This window comes from Ostrea edulis, chromosome 2 (genome assembly GCF_947568905.1).
Source record: "Ostrea edulis chromosome 2, xbOstEdul1.1, whole genome shotgun sequence".
In the NCBI taxonomy this organism is placed as follows: Eukaryota; Metazoa; Mollusca; class Bivalvia; order Ostreida; family Ostreidae; genus Ostrea; species Ostrea edulis.
This window is the reverse complement of record NC_079165.1, coordinates 16,383,187-16,396,243: the sequence shown is the minus strand read 5'-3', so window position 1 is coordinate 16,396,243 and position 13,057 is coordinate 16,383,187. Positions and strand designations below refer to the sequence as shown.

At 33.7% G+C, this 13,057-nt stretch overlaps 1 protein-coding gene and 1 pseudogene across 1 annotated transcript; one reads left to right on the top strand and one right to left on the bottom strand.

Annotated features, from left to right (window-relative positions):
* Positions 1–8,437: 8,437 nt before the first annotated feature.
* LOC125677678 (uncharacterized) lies at positions 8,438–10,016 on the top strand (annotated as a pseudogene).
* Positions 10,017–10,123: 107 nt separating this feature from the next.
* On the bottom strand, positions 10,124–13,056 carry LOC125677677 (uncharacterized). The gene is made up of 2 exons (XM_048915796.2): positions 12,227–13,056; positions 10,124–11,690 (listed from the first exon to the last, which is right to left on the bottom strand). The coding sequence occupies exons 1-2, from the start codon at positions 12,667–12,669 to the stop codon at positions 11,498–11,500; spliced, it is 636 nt and encodes a 211-aa protein (XP_048771753.2). The 5' UTR covers positions 12,670–13,056; the 3' UTR covers positions 10,124–11,497.
* Position 13,057: the final 1 nt, after the last annotated feature.

Below are 13,057 nucleotides of genomic sequence, written 5' to 3'. Positions count from 1 at the left end.
TGCGCATTTCGACAAATCATGTCTCTTCAGTGATGCTCAACCGAAATGTTTGAAATCCGAAATAACTATGAAGTTTTAGAGCTAAATATAGCCAAAAACAGCGTGCCAAAAAAGTGGAGCCAAATTTGTCCAAGGATAAGAGCTATGCATGAGGGAGATAATCCTTAATTTTGAAATGAATTTCTAAATTTTATAACAGCAATTAAATATACATCCGTATTTTCAAGCTAGTAACGAAGTACTTAGCTTACTGGGCTGTAGAGACCCTCGAGGACTAACAGTCCACCAGCAGAGGCCTCGACCCAGGGGTATCTCTCTTTAAATTTCAGCTTTTTGAATGTTCAACTTCCATTGGAGGTTAAGGATGAATGATGCGAAATCTGTTATGTAAATGGAAATATTTTAAATCAAACGTATTACATTGTATAAAAATGCATGTATTTGGAATCACACATATTGCATATGCAGTATATATTGCATTGATGTTGAATAAAATGTGCAAGCTGTCTAGAGTTGATCCTGATATAGATTAACAAAGATAGAAAATAAGAGACAACAGCTGATTTTGATTTATTTGTGTTTGACTTAAATTTGCACCAGGCAGAGCTGTTTGAAAAATAAATTTTTGCAATAGAACAAGGTGAGACTGGAAATCCTGCAATCACAGGACCGGATTCTCACTCAAACCTAAACAAAATTGTAATTAAATACCAAATAATGGACTCATAATGTACATCATAATATTCCCCTGCCCCAGATAAAAATGTATATCAGTGGGTGATGAGGCTGGTTATACATGTATGTTTAAGTCTGGAATCTCAGGGCTGAATATTTGAAATAACATATGCATATAACGTTAGATACATGTACGTTCAGGTGGATCTTGAACGGTATAAGAATGATTGCAACAACAGCAGCTCCAGTCTTTTTGATTTTTCATCAGAGAGAGCAGATGATGTATATATAATGGGCTACAAAACAAACTAAAACTTGAAAAATATTGTGTTTAGAAAATACTGCCAATAAGAAAAAAGTATCATATTCAATACAAGTGGTCACCTAGATAACGTAAATGATGTTTGGTAATACATGAATTAAATATGCCAACAAATATAAATATCTAGGTGTGACCCTCCTGTTCATTCAAGGAAGCAAAATTTGATTTGTACAATAAAACTCTTAGGGACTCATTCAAACTTTATAAAACATCACATCTATGGATCCACTCATTAAAATATTTTTATAACTTTTTGACTAATTGTTAAAGCTTATTGCCTTACAAGACAGTGCGACATGGGGAATACTTTCGGCACACACATGGGAAAAAGACAGAGATTTAAACTATATCTTCAAAGAATGAGAAAACTTGAATATCCAGTTCTGTAAACATCTATTGAGTGTCAAAAAGTAGTATTATTAAAGTAGTTTCAGCATTTGGTAGATATCCCATTCCCATGGCTCAATAACCCAACGTATGTTTTTATACTGGCATATACTTGAAAATTGTCCAGAATAATTCTTGTTACGCAGAGCTTATACACAGAATATCAATCTGAATTCATATAACACATACACGAATGATTGAGCCCACGACCAAAGGACCCTTATGGCAATTCTTAAACATTTTAATTTTTTAGCAGATTCAGATAGATAATAGGTAGATGATTCAAATATATATTTTTATGGCTCTCCTTCACTTCTAAGACGTATTATTCTGCGTTTAAAGCAGAGGTATATTCTATAACATCAGCGTAACCTCATGACATTCTTGACGTCATTCTAGAACACAACAATTTAATTGAAAAGAAATAAAATGTTCTACATCAAATTTCATTTCCTTGATATTCTGTAGGGATCCGGGTTAAAATAGGTCCTCAATGGAATGCAGTACATTTGAATCAAACTCTAATTTCCTTTTACATAGCAAATTTCTTATCATTCATCTGTTACCTGCAATTGAAGTTGAGCATTAAAAAATATAGGATTTGAATAGAAATAAAAATAAGAGGAATGCCAAAATCAAAGCATAACACTGTAATAATGATTTATTTCCGCTATTCAAAAATGTGGATAAAAATTATCTTTATCTGTTCAGAGTTTTCTGGAAATTATTAATAGGGATAAGGGTGTCGGATAAGAAAATAGATACTCGGTACCCTTCGCTTGTCGTAAAAGGCGACTAAATGGGGCGGTCCTTTGGATAAGACCGCATAAACCGAGGTCCCGTGCTACAGCAGGTGTGAGACGATAAAGATCCCTCCCTGCTCAATGGTCATAAGCGCCGAGCATAGGCCTAAAATTTGCAGCCCTTCACCGGCAGTGGTGACGTCTCCATATGAGTGAAATATTCTCGAGCGGGACGTTAAGCAATATTCAATCGATCAATTAATCATTTCCGTGATCGTTTTTGTTGATATTATTTGAGAAGGAAAAAGCGCAAATTTTAGGCACTTTTGACAGTTTTAAATGGAAATGAATATCACCACTTTAATTTGATATTCAACGCTTAAAGGAAACATTAGCTTTTCACAGTTTTAAGTAAACAAAGTAAAACAAAAAAGATGCCGTATTTTGTCGAAAAGTTCTGACCAAGCAGTAATCTTGACATTATTCTTCTTGATTAATTTCATTAAAAATATTTGTAGAAGTGATGTAAGATCTCAATAAAGCACAAGTATTTGCATACAGCGCAGCAAAATTTTATACACCGTTCATTGCGGTAATCTTTATTGAAATATCTTCCGGGAAATAGTGTTGATTTTAGAAGGCATGAGATTTTGTACAATTTTCAAATGTTTAACAGACTCAATATTTTCTTCGATGTTATAAGCGTAAAACCACAATATTGAACAAGGTAATTTCTTAATATACTAATTTAGCAATTGCAGTCTGCTATATGGAATAATTATACTTGTTGTTAAGACACACACTAGTAAAATATCAAATGCAAAGAAGTACATGTATTGTGTGAGGAGTATCATTATAAGTTTAAATTGTGCTTTGACCTGATTGTAGGGAGTAGTTGGGCGATGGCACACCCACTTCCGCCAATGACGTAGTACATATGTATATAATGAACGATTTTGTGAGTCGTATAGTATTTGAGACCGCAGCTACACGAGGTGCCACTGAAATCGTATTCAAAATGGTAAGACAAATTATGCAAATTATCTCTTATAACAATACAAACCATGTATGGAGGAACAATGTTATGAGCTTAATGCTGGTGAGAAGGTAAACAAAAAGAAAAAAGTAAGAATGCAGCGATTGATCCAAAATATTTACAATGAAATCAAAATTACAATTTATGTTCATAGATCTTAATTTTTCATTCGTGAATAAATGTCGGTACATCACTTTTTCACCAGGTATTTCTGTCTCTTATCATCGTCTAGGGTGTTATATTCAACGTCTTCGCATTTGAGGAACCACATTATTACCATGTGGGGAACTTTGGCAAAAGGAGTATTTCAGATGGCGATTTTATGGTGAAAATTCCCAAACTGGAGAAATTAAAGTCAGCTAGGCTTCGATCATCTGCCATTGTGAGTCATGTCTGTTCTCTGTTCAATTTTATCATTTTAAATATTTATCTGCCTGCGTGTATTTGTAGTTATTTTCCTTACACTGAAAATTGGAGACGTGCTTATCATTGCGATCCTAAGCGTCACATATGCAAGTGAATATAACGAACAGTGATCAATCTCATAACTCCTACAAGCAGTACAAAATAGATAATATTAACATATATTGTATAGTAAAGCTTACGGTACTAAAATCATTACCATGTTGACTTTTAACTGTTGTATTATATCCAGGATAAAAACAAGCTTTAGTTTCTTCAATGTTATGGAGAACACTTTTCAAAATGTGCATTTCGTCAAAATTGTGGGTTGGAAAAGGGGATGTTACCCACGAATTTGGTGTTTATTTTGTCCAAGGTATGATAACGTTAATACCGAGAATTTCAGAAGTATTCTTCAAAATAACGACAGACACCTGCAAAATAAAATCAAAGTAAACACATGTGATAAGATAAATAATCAGTCACATAGCTTCCCTTTTCAAAGCAGGAGGGAAGAGTTGGAGAAGTTGATTTCACAATTGTCTGAAAATCTTTGACTTATGAAAGAAAAAACAAAGCTCTAAATCGTGGGGTTGAGGGAAAAGGGTTGAACCTTGAGTTCCATTCTTCGATTTACTTTTTATGTTTTTTTTACTACAGTTTCTTTTAAAAAGTGGGGAGACTATAGATCAAACTTTGTACGTAAAACACAACCAACTATGAATGTAATTATACCGGAAAAAACACTTTGTCAAAATGGGGGACAGACCCCTGGTACTACATGTACGTGCGTAATATTTTTTGTATATTTCTAGTAGATTGATCTGTGCAATGTACAGTAAGTTGATATTCAAAGGAAAACGACAATCATTAATAAAAAAGGGTATTGTTTGTGAATAAAGATCAGTTTGAAAAGTCTTATAAAATATCAGTAATATTATACCCTAAAGAGTGAAAGTGTTGTTAAATTTATATATCAGTATGTTACGAATAACAAATATCACAGAATGCATTTCCCTTCTGATGACACTACTCTGCATTGTATACTCGCGTTCTGAATTTAAGAAATAATTGAGAGCTTTCAAATTTTTTATTTCAGCATTGACATTACTCACGAAAATCAACGTACTGTTCACATTGCTTATCAATATTGCAGCTCACATTGTAGTTTGCTTACTTTTTATATCATTATTCCTTTGATTTAAAAAAATCAAGGTATGTTGACTCGTTATTACTTATCATTCAAACATAGTAAGATAACGAACAGCGATTAAACTAAGATCTACTCCAAAGAATATAAAATGCACACACGGACCCCTGGAAACACCAGAGGTGGGAGCAGGTACCAAGGTGGAGCAAACATTCAAAGTAAATCGATTAAACTCAACGTGAGCGGTATAGTTTGATCAGATAAATGGAGTAATTCGTAGTACAAAGTAGTATGTAAAGAACGGCCTATCATTAATATGAAAAACGCCATTTAATGTAGCGTACTTTGCATAGCAGTATTTTTTTAAAAGGAACATAGTGTCATTAAATATTAGTTTTGAAATGAGATCAAAATCTCCAAAGAGTGCTATTTATTTTGTGTATCATCATTGCTATGACTTACAAATATCAAGATGTTCCTTATTTTTCATATCATAATTACAAATATCAATGTCTTGTTTATTCTGTATACCAGCATTGGTATGACGTATTTATAAACATCAAGGTGTCGTTTGCTTTGTATTTCAGTACTGTTATGACCAACAAATACCATGGTGCTTATTACTTTGTATATCAATAGTGTTGTGATTTAAGGAATTCGAAGAAGGAACTATATAACCTCACCATCATGGGGATGCCACGATCACTTAGAAAGTTATTTATATTTTCTCTGATTTACAGGAACATCCAGGACGACCACCACATCCAGGAAGAAAATAGGAAGTACAGATGAACGCACATTGGTGATCTGGCGAATTGCAGTGAAAAATATTCAGGAAAATTGCGTATTCAATTTTCGATGAAATATTAAAATAAAACAATAATCCCCATTTGATCAATTTTTAATTTGATAGCAATAAAGAATTACATTTGATAAATGCAAGCTGATTTTATGAATTAAATGATAATGAATAAGAACAGAAAACATTGAGTAAAGACCTTAAGAGGCTTAATAATTCTAGTAAACTTTAATCAACATTTGTTACAATGGATTCCACGATGAGTATATGTTGGATTGCGGAGATGTATAACCTCGGTTCAACGAATTTCCAGTGGCTTGGAAACTGTTCATTGATTTTTTTTTGTAGATAAAACTAGATCTTTATTCGATTTCTAGTCATATCACGATATGAAATATACATGGTAAAGGTGACTTTAATGAACAGTGTCCTATCTCTTAACTCCTACAAAGAATAAGAATAGAGAGTTGAGGAAACACAAAGCCCTTGATATACCAGAGGTGGGATCAGAAGCCGAGGAGGAGTAGGAATACCTGTGGACCAGTCACATCCGCCATGAGCCCTATACCTTGACCAAGTAAACGGAGTAATCCGTAGTCGAAATCAAAGTGCGAAGATCGGCCTAACAATCGTTATGAAACACGTCAGACAGCATTTGACCCAATGATAGGTTGTATTGGCAAACTAGAATGTTATAACAACCATAGAATTTGCATGTTCACTTTAAACAAGACCTTTGAAATCCCTGTAACACCAACTTGTTTTTCAGTAACCTGTCTCGATGTACTTTGCGCCAGCCACGACCTTGCAAAATTTTAGACACATTGATGTGTTATTTTCTTTTTAGACGAATAATGTTTGGTTAATGTTCGATTCAAATATTCTTGAAATCATTATTACTGAACATCTAGAAATTTTGATTCGAAACTCCCGAAATTGGACATTTTCCGTAACATTGTAGTGAGCTGGATATATCAACATTAAATATATTTCGTAAAAAGTATTGCCGATATACGGCGTACTATTAGAATACATAAGACGCTACTGACGAAGTTTGTAAATGAAATTCCCAAGTTTGATATAATAAAGTTTCTCCAGATTTCCATATTGACTAGACAATGTAACTTCTCTTCTAAAACAAATCTGCTAAAAGATTTGATATTGAAATGAGAAAACTTCCTTAAAATACATCCTAGAACTTTCAACTCAATACGCAACCTCCGAGATATCAGCTCTTCTGTGATGGAGGTACGTTCAGTATTCTGATGGAGGTACGTTCAGTATTCTGTTGAACGCTTGGTTGAGTACAATATGTATGTACACATGTACATGTATTATAGACTAGCTATGTAAATAAGGATAAAAGTAATGAAAACGTAAATTTTGTTTATATAATAATAATGATAATAATGATATTTTATTTCAAGAAGGTGACCTGATTAGTGCACGCACTATTCTTCCCCAGGGCCTTCCATTTGATACATAACAGTTATATACAAGAATGATCACTTAAAACAGAGTCTCAAAATCATGAAAACAAGGTTATGTAACAAGATTAAATCTATATCACTTAATGTAATTGAATATCCGTGATCAATAATTACAAAATTTAATTTTCCAGATTGAGATTAAAATGACAAATGTATCATATGTTTATAGAATTAATATTCAATAAAAAGCATGCTTAAGGACATGCGGGACGATGTGGTCAAAATAACTTGTAAATGAATATTTTTTCTTTTTTTTCATGAAGCACGATCAGGATGTCCTGCATAAATTTCACGACCACTTTCTAAGTATACAAGGGAGGTAATAAGCTTTGAATTACCCCCCCCCCCCCCTTTTCGAAAATTGTGAATTTTCCAAGATCATTCCGATTTTCAATTATAAAAAAATAATTTGATGGAATTTTCATATATATCTTTTACAATAATCTTTAGAATATATGCAGAATGTAAAATAAATAATATTAATATTCTTAAACATAACCTCATAATAAGAAATTGGGAAAATTTAAGTATTTGGGGTGAAAATTAATACTCAAAAACAGGGTAGTCCAGATTCTAAATGAAGCACTGCTAAAAACCTGTGAATATTTTTTTGCAAACACTGCAATTAAAAGCTATTCATATACCTAACTTCCTGTACAAATATCAAGGGATTAAGCTAATCTTGATTTTGAGGTAAGCGTCCTTGAAGTTATACATTGATGTGTTCACTTGGGGTTAGGGTTGGCGAAATATTCTTTATTAATAACTTTCAAGCTTATATTCTTTTCATATATAACTACTGTTAAAATAATGGGGGAGGGGACAGTATCAATTCATTTGCACTACCAAAATTTAAAAAACTCATTGTAAAAGACTGGGGGGAGGGAGTCTAATTCTTCATACCTGTTTTGGAATACATTGTTAGAAACTATATACAATGTATTTGTTTTGAACCTATTGAAACATTTAGAATTTTCATGATTATTGAACAAAAATTGAGTTAATGAAATCAAATAATTTTTAAATATATATATATACATTTACTATATACGACGTGGCTTCGGATAAAACGTCTAGCTCTACAATTCGTCTTCCTTCAAACCATGGGGTTAGATCTCATTAACGTCAATATAAGCTACTACTTCGTTTCCACAACACTTCCGCGGTCATGGTAGCAAATGTCGCTTAACTTCATCGTCTCCATGCTATTTTTCAAGGAATGTATGTGTCACATATGTTGTGACTTTGCACCTTTTTCTTTTTCGCACGTCAGCTTCTCGCATACATTCCGACGTGTGTCATATTATTTTTTACATTAGTTTCTGCAGCAGTGTTTCGTAATTTAGTATATATATATATATATATATATATATATATATATATATATATATATATATATATATAATTATGCAATTCCAATTTTGAAGCTCATAAACTGTGTTACCTAGGAAAATTTTCATTTCTCATTTCAGATCATATACCAGCTGTTTTACAGCCTAAAATCTGCTTCAGATCAAGGAACTCTGTATCAACTGAGAAATGTTGTCAGGAGGGTTGATGTTCAAGGCCCTGAAGGAGTTACCAGTTCATATAGGTAAGTGAAAAATAAAGTAATGAAAATCTATCCTAAGAAAGTATCTCTAATTAGTTTCAATATTTTTTGTAAATCTTTATTTTAGATCACATATGAACTTTGTGCAGGATTGTTTGGAGGCCTTTGTTTTAGGATCATGTCTACACATGTTTGGAATGGAGTCTGTAGATGATGTTCCTGTAAATGTTGAAGTGCCTCACTTTTTACACCTGTCATCCAGGGAAGAACAATATGCATGGCTGAAACAACTTGATGCACAGCTTTTTAAAACATATGTAAAACTAGACAAAGGTAAAATTATCTATGATTTTAATTAATTATTGATGGATAGAAATTGTTCCTTTCAATGTATATGTATGGTATAAAACATCCATACATTTTAAATACAGCAAAGTTTAATAAATATTTTCCCCATTTGTTTTCATTATATAAGAATGATAATGCTAATTCAAAAATGCCTTTCTTTAACATTCTACATGCATTTATGTTACTTTAAATAATTTATTGTAGACAGTCTGATCAACATTGAAATGACAGATCAAGTGTCAGAGATGGACGATCAAGAATTACTGCTTGCAGAAATGTATGACTCTCAGAATAAGCGATACAGCTGTGTGTGCAATAAAGTTTACAAAACGAAGGGTTACTTCAAAAGACACCTTGAAATGGAACATGGATGGGACTTTACATTGCAACAGGATACAGCAAACTCTGCAACGCACTCAAAAATGGATCATGTTGTCGTGTGGCGAGCTTCATTTATGAAACTTTCTTTTCTGCTCAGAGACACTGAAGATGCTTATCAGTATGGGGATGGTAATCGCATTTTCCGCAATGCCAAGTTCGAGATGCTTTGTGCAGGTGCAGCACATCACACAAAATATCGTATATGGTTATGGTGTATGCAAGCATACGAGTGCGCCATCTTGAGTCCAAGACAAGCTGCTGAATACAAGTGGAACTGCACAGCCAATATGCATGGTGGAAAAGGTAAAAACATTCCCAATGACAATCTGGTGGAGACTGTTGTGCAGAGAATTAAGAAGAAATTAAGAGAACAGGGGTCTAATCTAACCCACAAAAGTGCACAGAGAATAGCTCTTTCCACTCAAATTCAGGAGGAAATGAAAGATGATGTGTTACGGCAATTCACAAGTAAAGAAAAGGGACGCTCTAGACCAACCATTAACAGAGACTCTGAACTTAATTATTTGATCAATGAACTAATGCATGGTGAAGGTTTTGATTTTATGCAGGGAAGAGAATTCAATGCTTTCAGAGGATTTAGAGATTTATTTAGCAGAGTGCAAGCCGAAGAACTGCACAAATGGATTTCAAATCAAAAGTTCAGAGCCAGTTTTGAAATGTTTTGAAGTAACATAAAACATAAGCTTCATACATTTTCGAGATTATCTAAATTTGTTGTTATTTTATGTGTTAGCTCACCGAAGGCTCAAGTGAGCTTTTCTGATCGAAATTTGTCCATGTTGTCCGTCGTCGTAAAATTTTAGCTAACAACTGACCTACTCAGCTAGGCAATGAAATCTAAAAGGAGCAGACAAATATTGCTGATATTTACATTTTCATTCATGTTTTTAAAGGATGTTCGGCATTATGACAATGTAGTATGTCTCCTTTTGCGAGTTTACATTTTCAAAATGTAGAAAGTTTGCTTGTATGATTAAGATTTAACTATCAAAGGTATACAACATTTTGATTGAGTCATGTGCAGTTACTAGATTTTGGAATGGGCTCCAAATTTCTGCTCAGATGGAAAATGTTTAAAAATTTGATAAACGTAACATCATTCAACTTTTTGTTTCACTTATAAAAGATTTTAAGTACACCCCCACCCTTCTCAGGGTACATGGAGTGTAGTCTGAAAATCTCAGTATTTTTCTATATCTCAACAATAGGCGATTATTTGAGAAATTTCTAGATTCTTTATTGGGAAATATTTGCATATTTACCAGTTTGGAAGGGGTCCTTTTATCAGACCCACTTTAGGGAGTTTGACAACTCTGTTAAAGTTTAATCTCAGTTTTCAGTTCATGGAACTGGCTATGATCATCTGGTGAATTTCCATATGGACAACAATGATCATGATGTTCATAAGTTTAATGTCTATATACAACAAATGGATATGAATTACACATTGAAAGTTATAAAAGCAATGTTTTTCATCAAAATATGAAGTCAGTCAGTTTCTTCATCAGTTGTTGTTACATCACTACTACAGTCTGAATCATCAACAACCATTTCAACTCTTGCATTTGTTTTAACTGGGTGTACATATGGACAAAGTTCCTCTCCACATTTGCAAGTATTTTCACAGATATCACAACAAAAATGTTTTCTAATGTCTGTAACTGGATCACACATGTATGACTTGGTTAATAGCAATCCCCTGCAACTGTCAGATACAAGGTCTTTCATGTCATTATCCACTCTTTTCAGTTGTGCAGATTTAAAGATAATGAGGTCATGAGACTGCGTGTTGTCTCTGCCTGCACGGCCCATTTGCTGAACAAAAGAGTCAATTTCTTTTGGAGGTCCATAATGAATCACATTATATAACTCGGAGTAGTTCATCCCCATGCCTGCAGCATTTGTACAAATTAGTACTCTTAGCTGTCCACTTGGATTACTCATATCATTTCTAATTTTATCCTTCACATAATCTGTTGTTTTACTATGAAACATGTTGAAAAGATTGCTTTTCCCGAAATGTTTAACAAAAATCATATATATTAATGAACAGTCTTTAATTGAGTTGCAAAATATCAAATGTCTATGAAACTTGTTTTGTTCTTTCGAAAGCCCCTCAATAATCTACGAGAAAATGACATCAAGGTCATCACTTTGTTTCACTTTCACAACACTCATTTTAATGTTCTTTCTATCTGGAGTGTCTGATATTACACAAGCGTTTTTTTCCATAGCACAATTTTGACATGATTTTTCTTCTGTGACTTGGACATGCAGTTGCAGTCAAGGCCAAAACAGGGACTTTTAAACATAGAGAACGCAGTTCACCAATGTGACCAAACCATTCACGGAATGCAGTTTCTTGTTTATTCTTTTCTTCTCCCCTAGAAATAAACATAATAAGCAAATATATTTACAAATTTCAAAATAACATGGCGGTTGGGGGGGATTAAAAGTTCCTCATGCTTTTGTTGTCAGACACTGATCAATTCACAAAAAGTTTAGATATTTATAATGCAGTGTATTTAACCAAGGAATTCGGTTTAAAATGTCTGACTGTTTTACATTAGGATACACGGTGGTACTTACATGTAATACAAATAAGTATTATCATGTTCAAAATGTCTCATGTATGAACATTGCTCATACTAATAGTGCCATATTTTGCTCTTGTTTTGTTCTTTTCTTTTTATCATCATTTTTAAAAAAATAAACATTGCACATTGAAATGTTAACAATCATGTATGCTGTATGCCCGAGAGGGCCCTAATTTGGAAATCAATCATATTCTATTCATACTGAGGGGAGGAGTCTTGAGAAAAACTATATAAATTTAGATTTTGAAGACAACTTCATGATATAGATGTATAGGCTGTTTGTAAAACATTTTTCCTAACATTTTTTATCTTAGTAATCTTACCAATGAATGATGGTATGAGCTTCATCTACAACAATCAAACGGTGTCTCTTGGTAAACTCGGGGTTTTTGAGAACATCCCTCCACTTTGTCTCACCCACCAGTACCTCAGGGCTACCAAAAATGAAGTTGTAGTACCCGTTCATAACGCTTTCGACATCGGTTGACCCTTCTAGATGTACTGCCCTATATCCCAAGCTGGAAAGTCGTTCTACTTGTTCCTTCATAATGCTCACCAATTGAGCGACTATAACGGTTACCGCCGTTTCACCAAACACAAGTGGTACACACTCATAAGTGAGTGTTTTGCCACTTCCTGTCTTAGTTCCTATGAATATATCACGTTTTTCTGATAAACTGGATATTGCAGTTCGCTGATCATCAGTGAGGGCACTGATGTTGAATTTTTCGCAAATTTCTCTCTCTAGACGCTGTAGATCGGCCATCTTTATGCTTCATCCGAAACTCGTTTTGAAAAGAGCTATTTCATTGGAGAGTTTATTTTTAGCATATTACGCATTGAAAAGCTTGAGCCCGAAATTTAAATAGCTACATTCGTCAAGGGTTTGTGTGGAGAGTACGTAATCACAAAACCTTGACTTGTGAGGATGCCTGTACCCGAAACCAACATTAGTCACTGAGTCCTTATAAATACATATTGACCTACACTGTGTCCATACTTGTATAATTCAAAATGGTCTGAAGTGTGTCCGGGTTCAATATATTGATAGCATATGATCCGAATTCCTACGATATTAAGACTTTGTTCCGAGTCCCAAACCGTCCAATACTTTATTGCAATATCTTGTGTGATGCCTTGTCTTGTGGGATTGG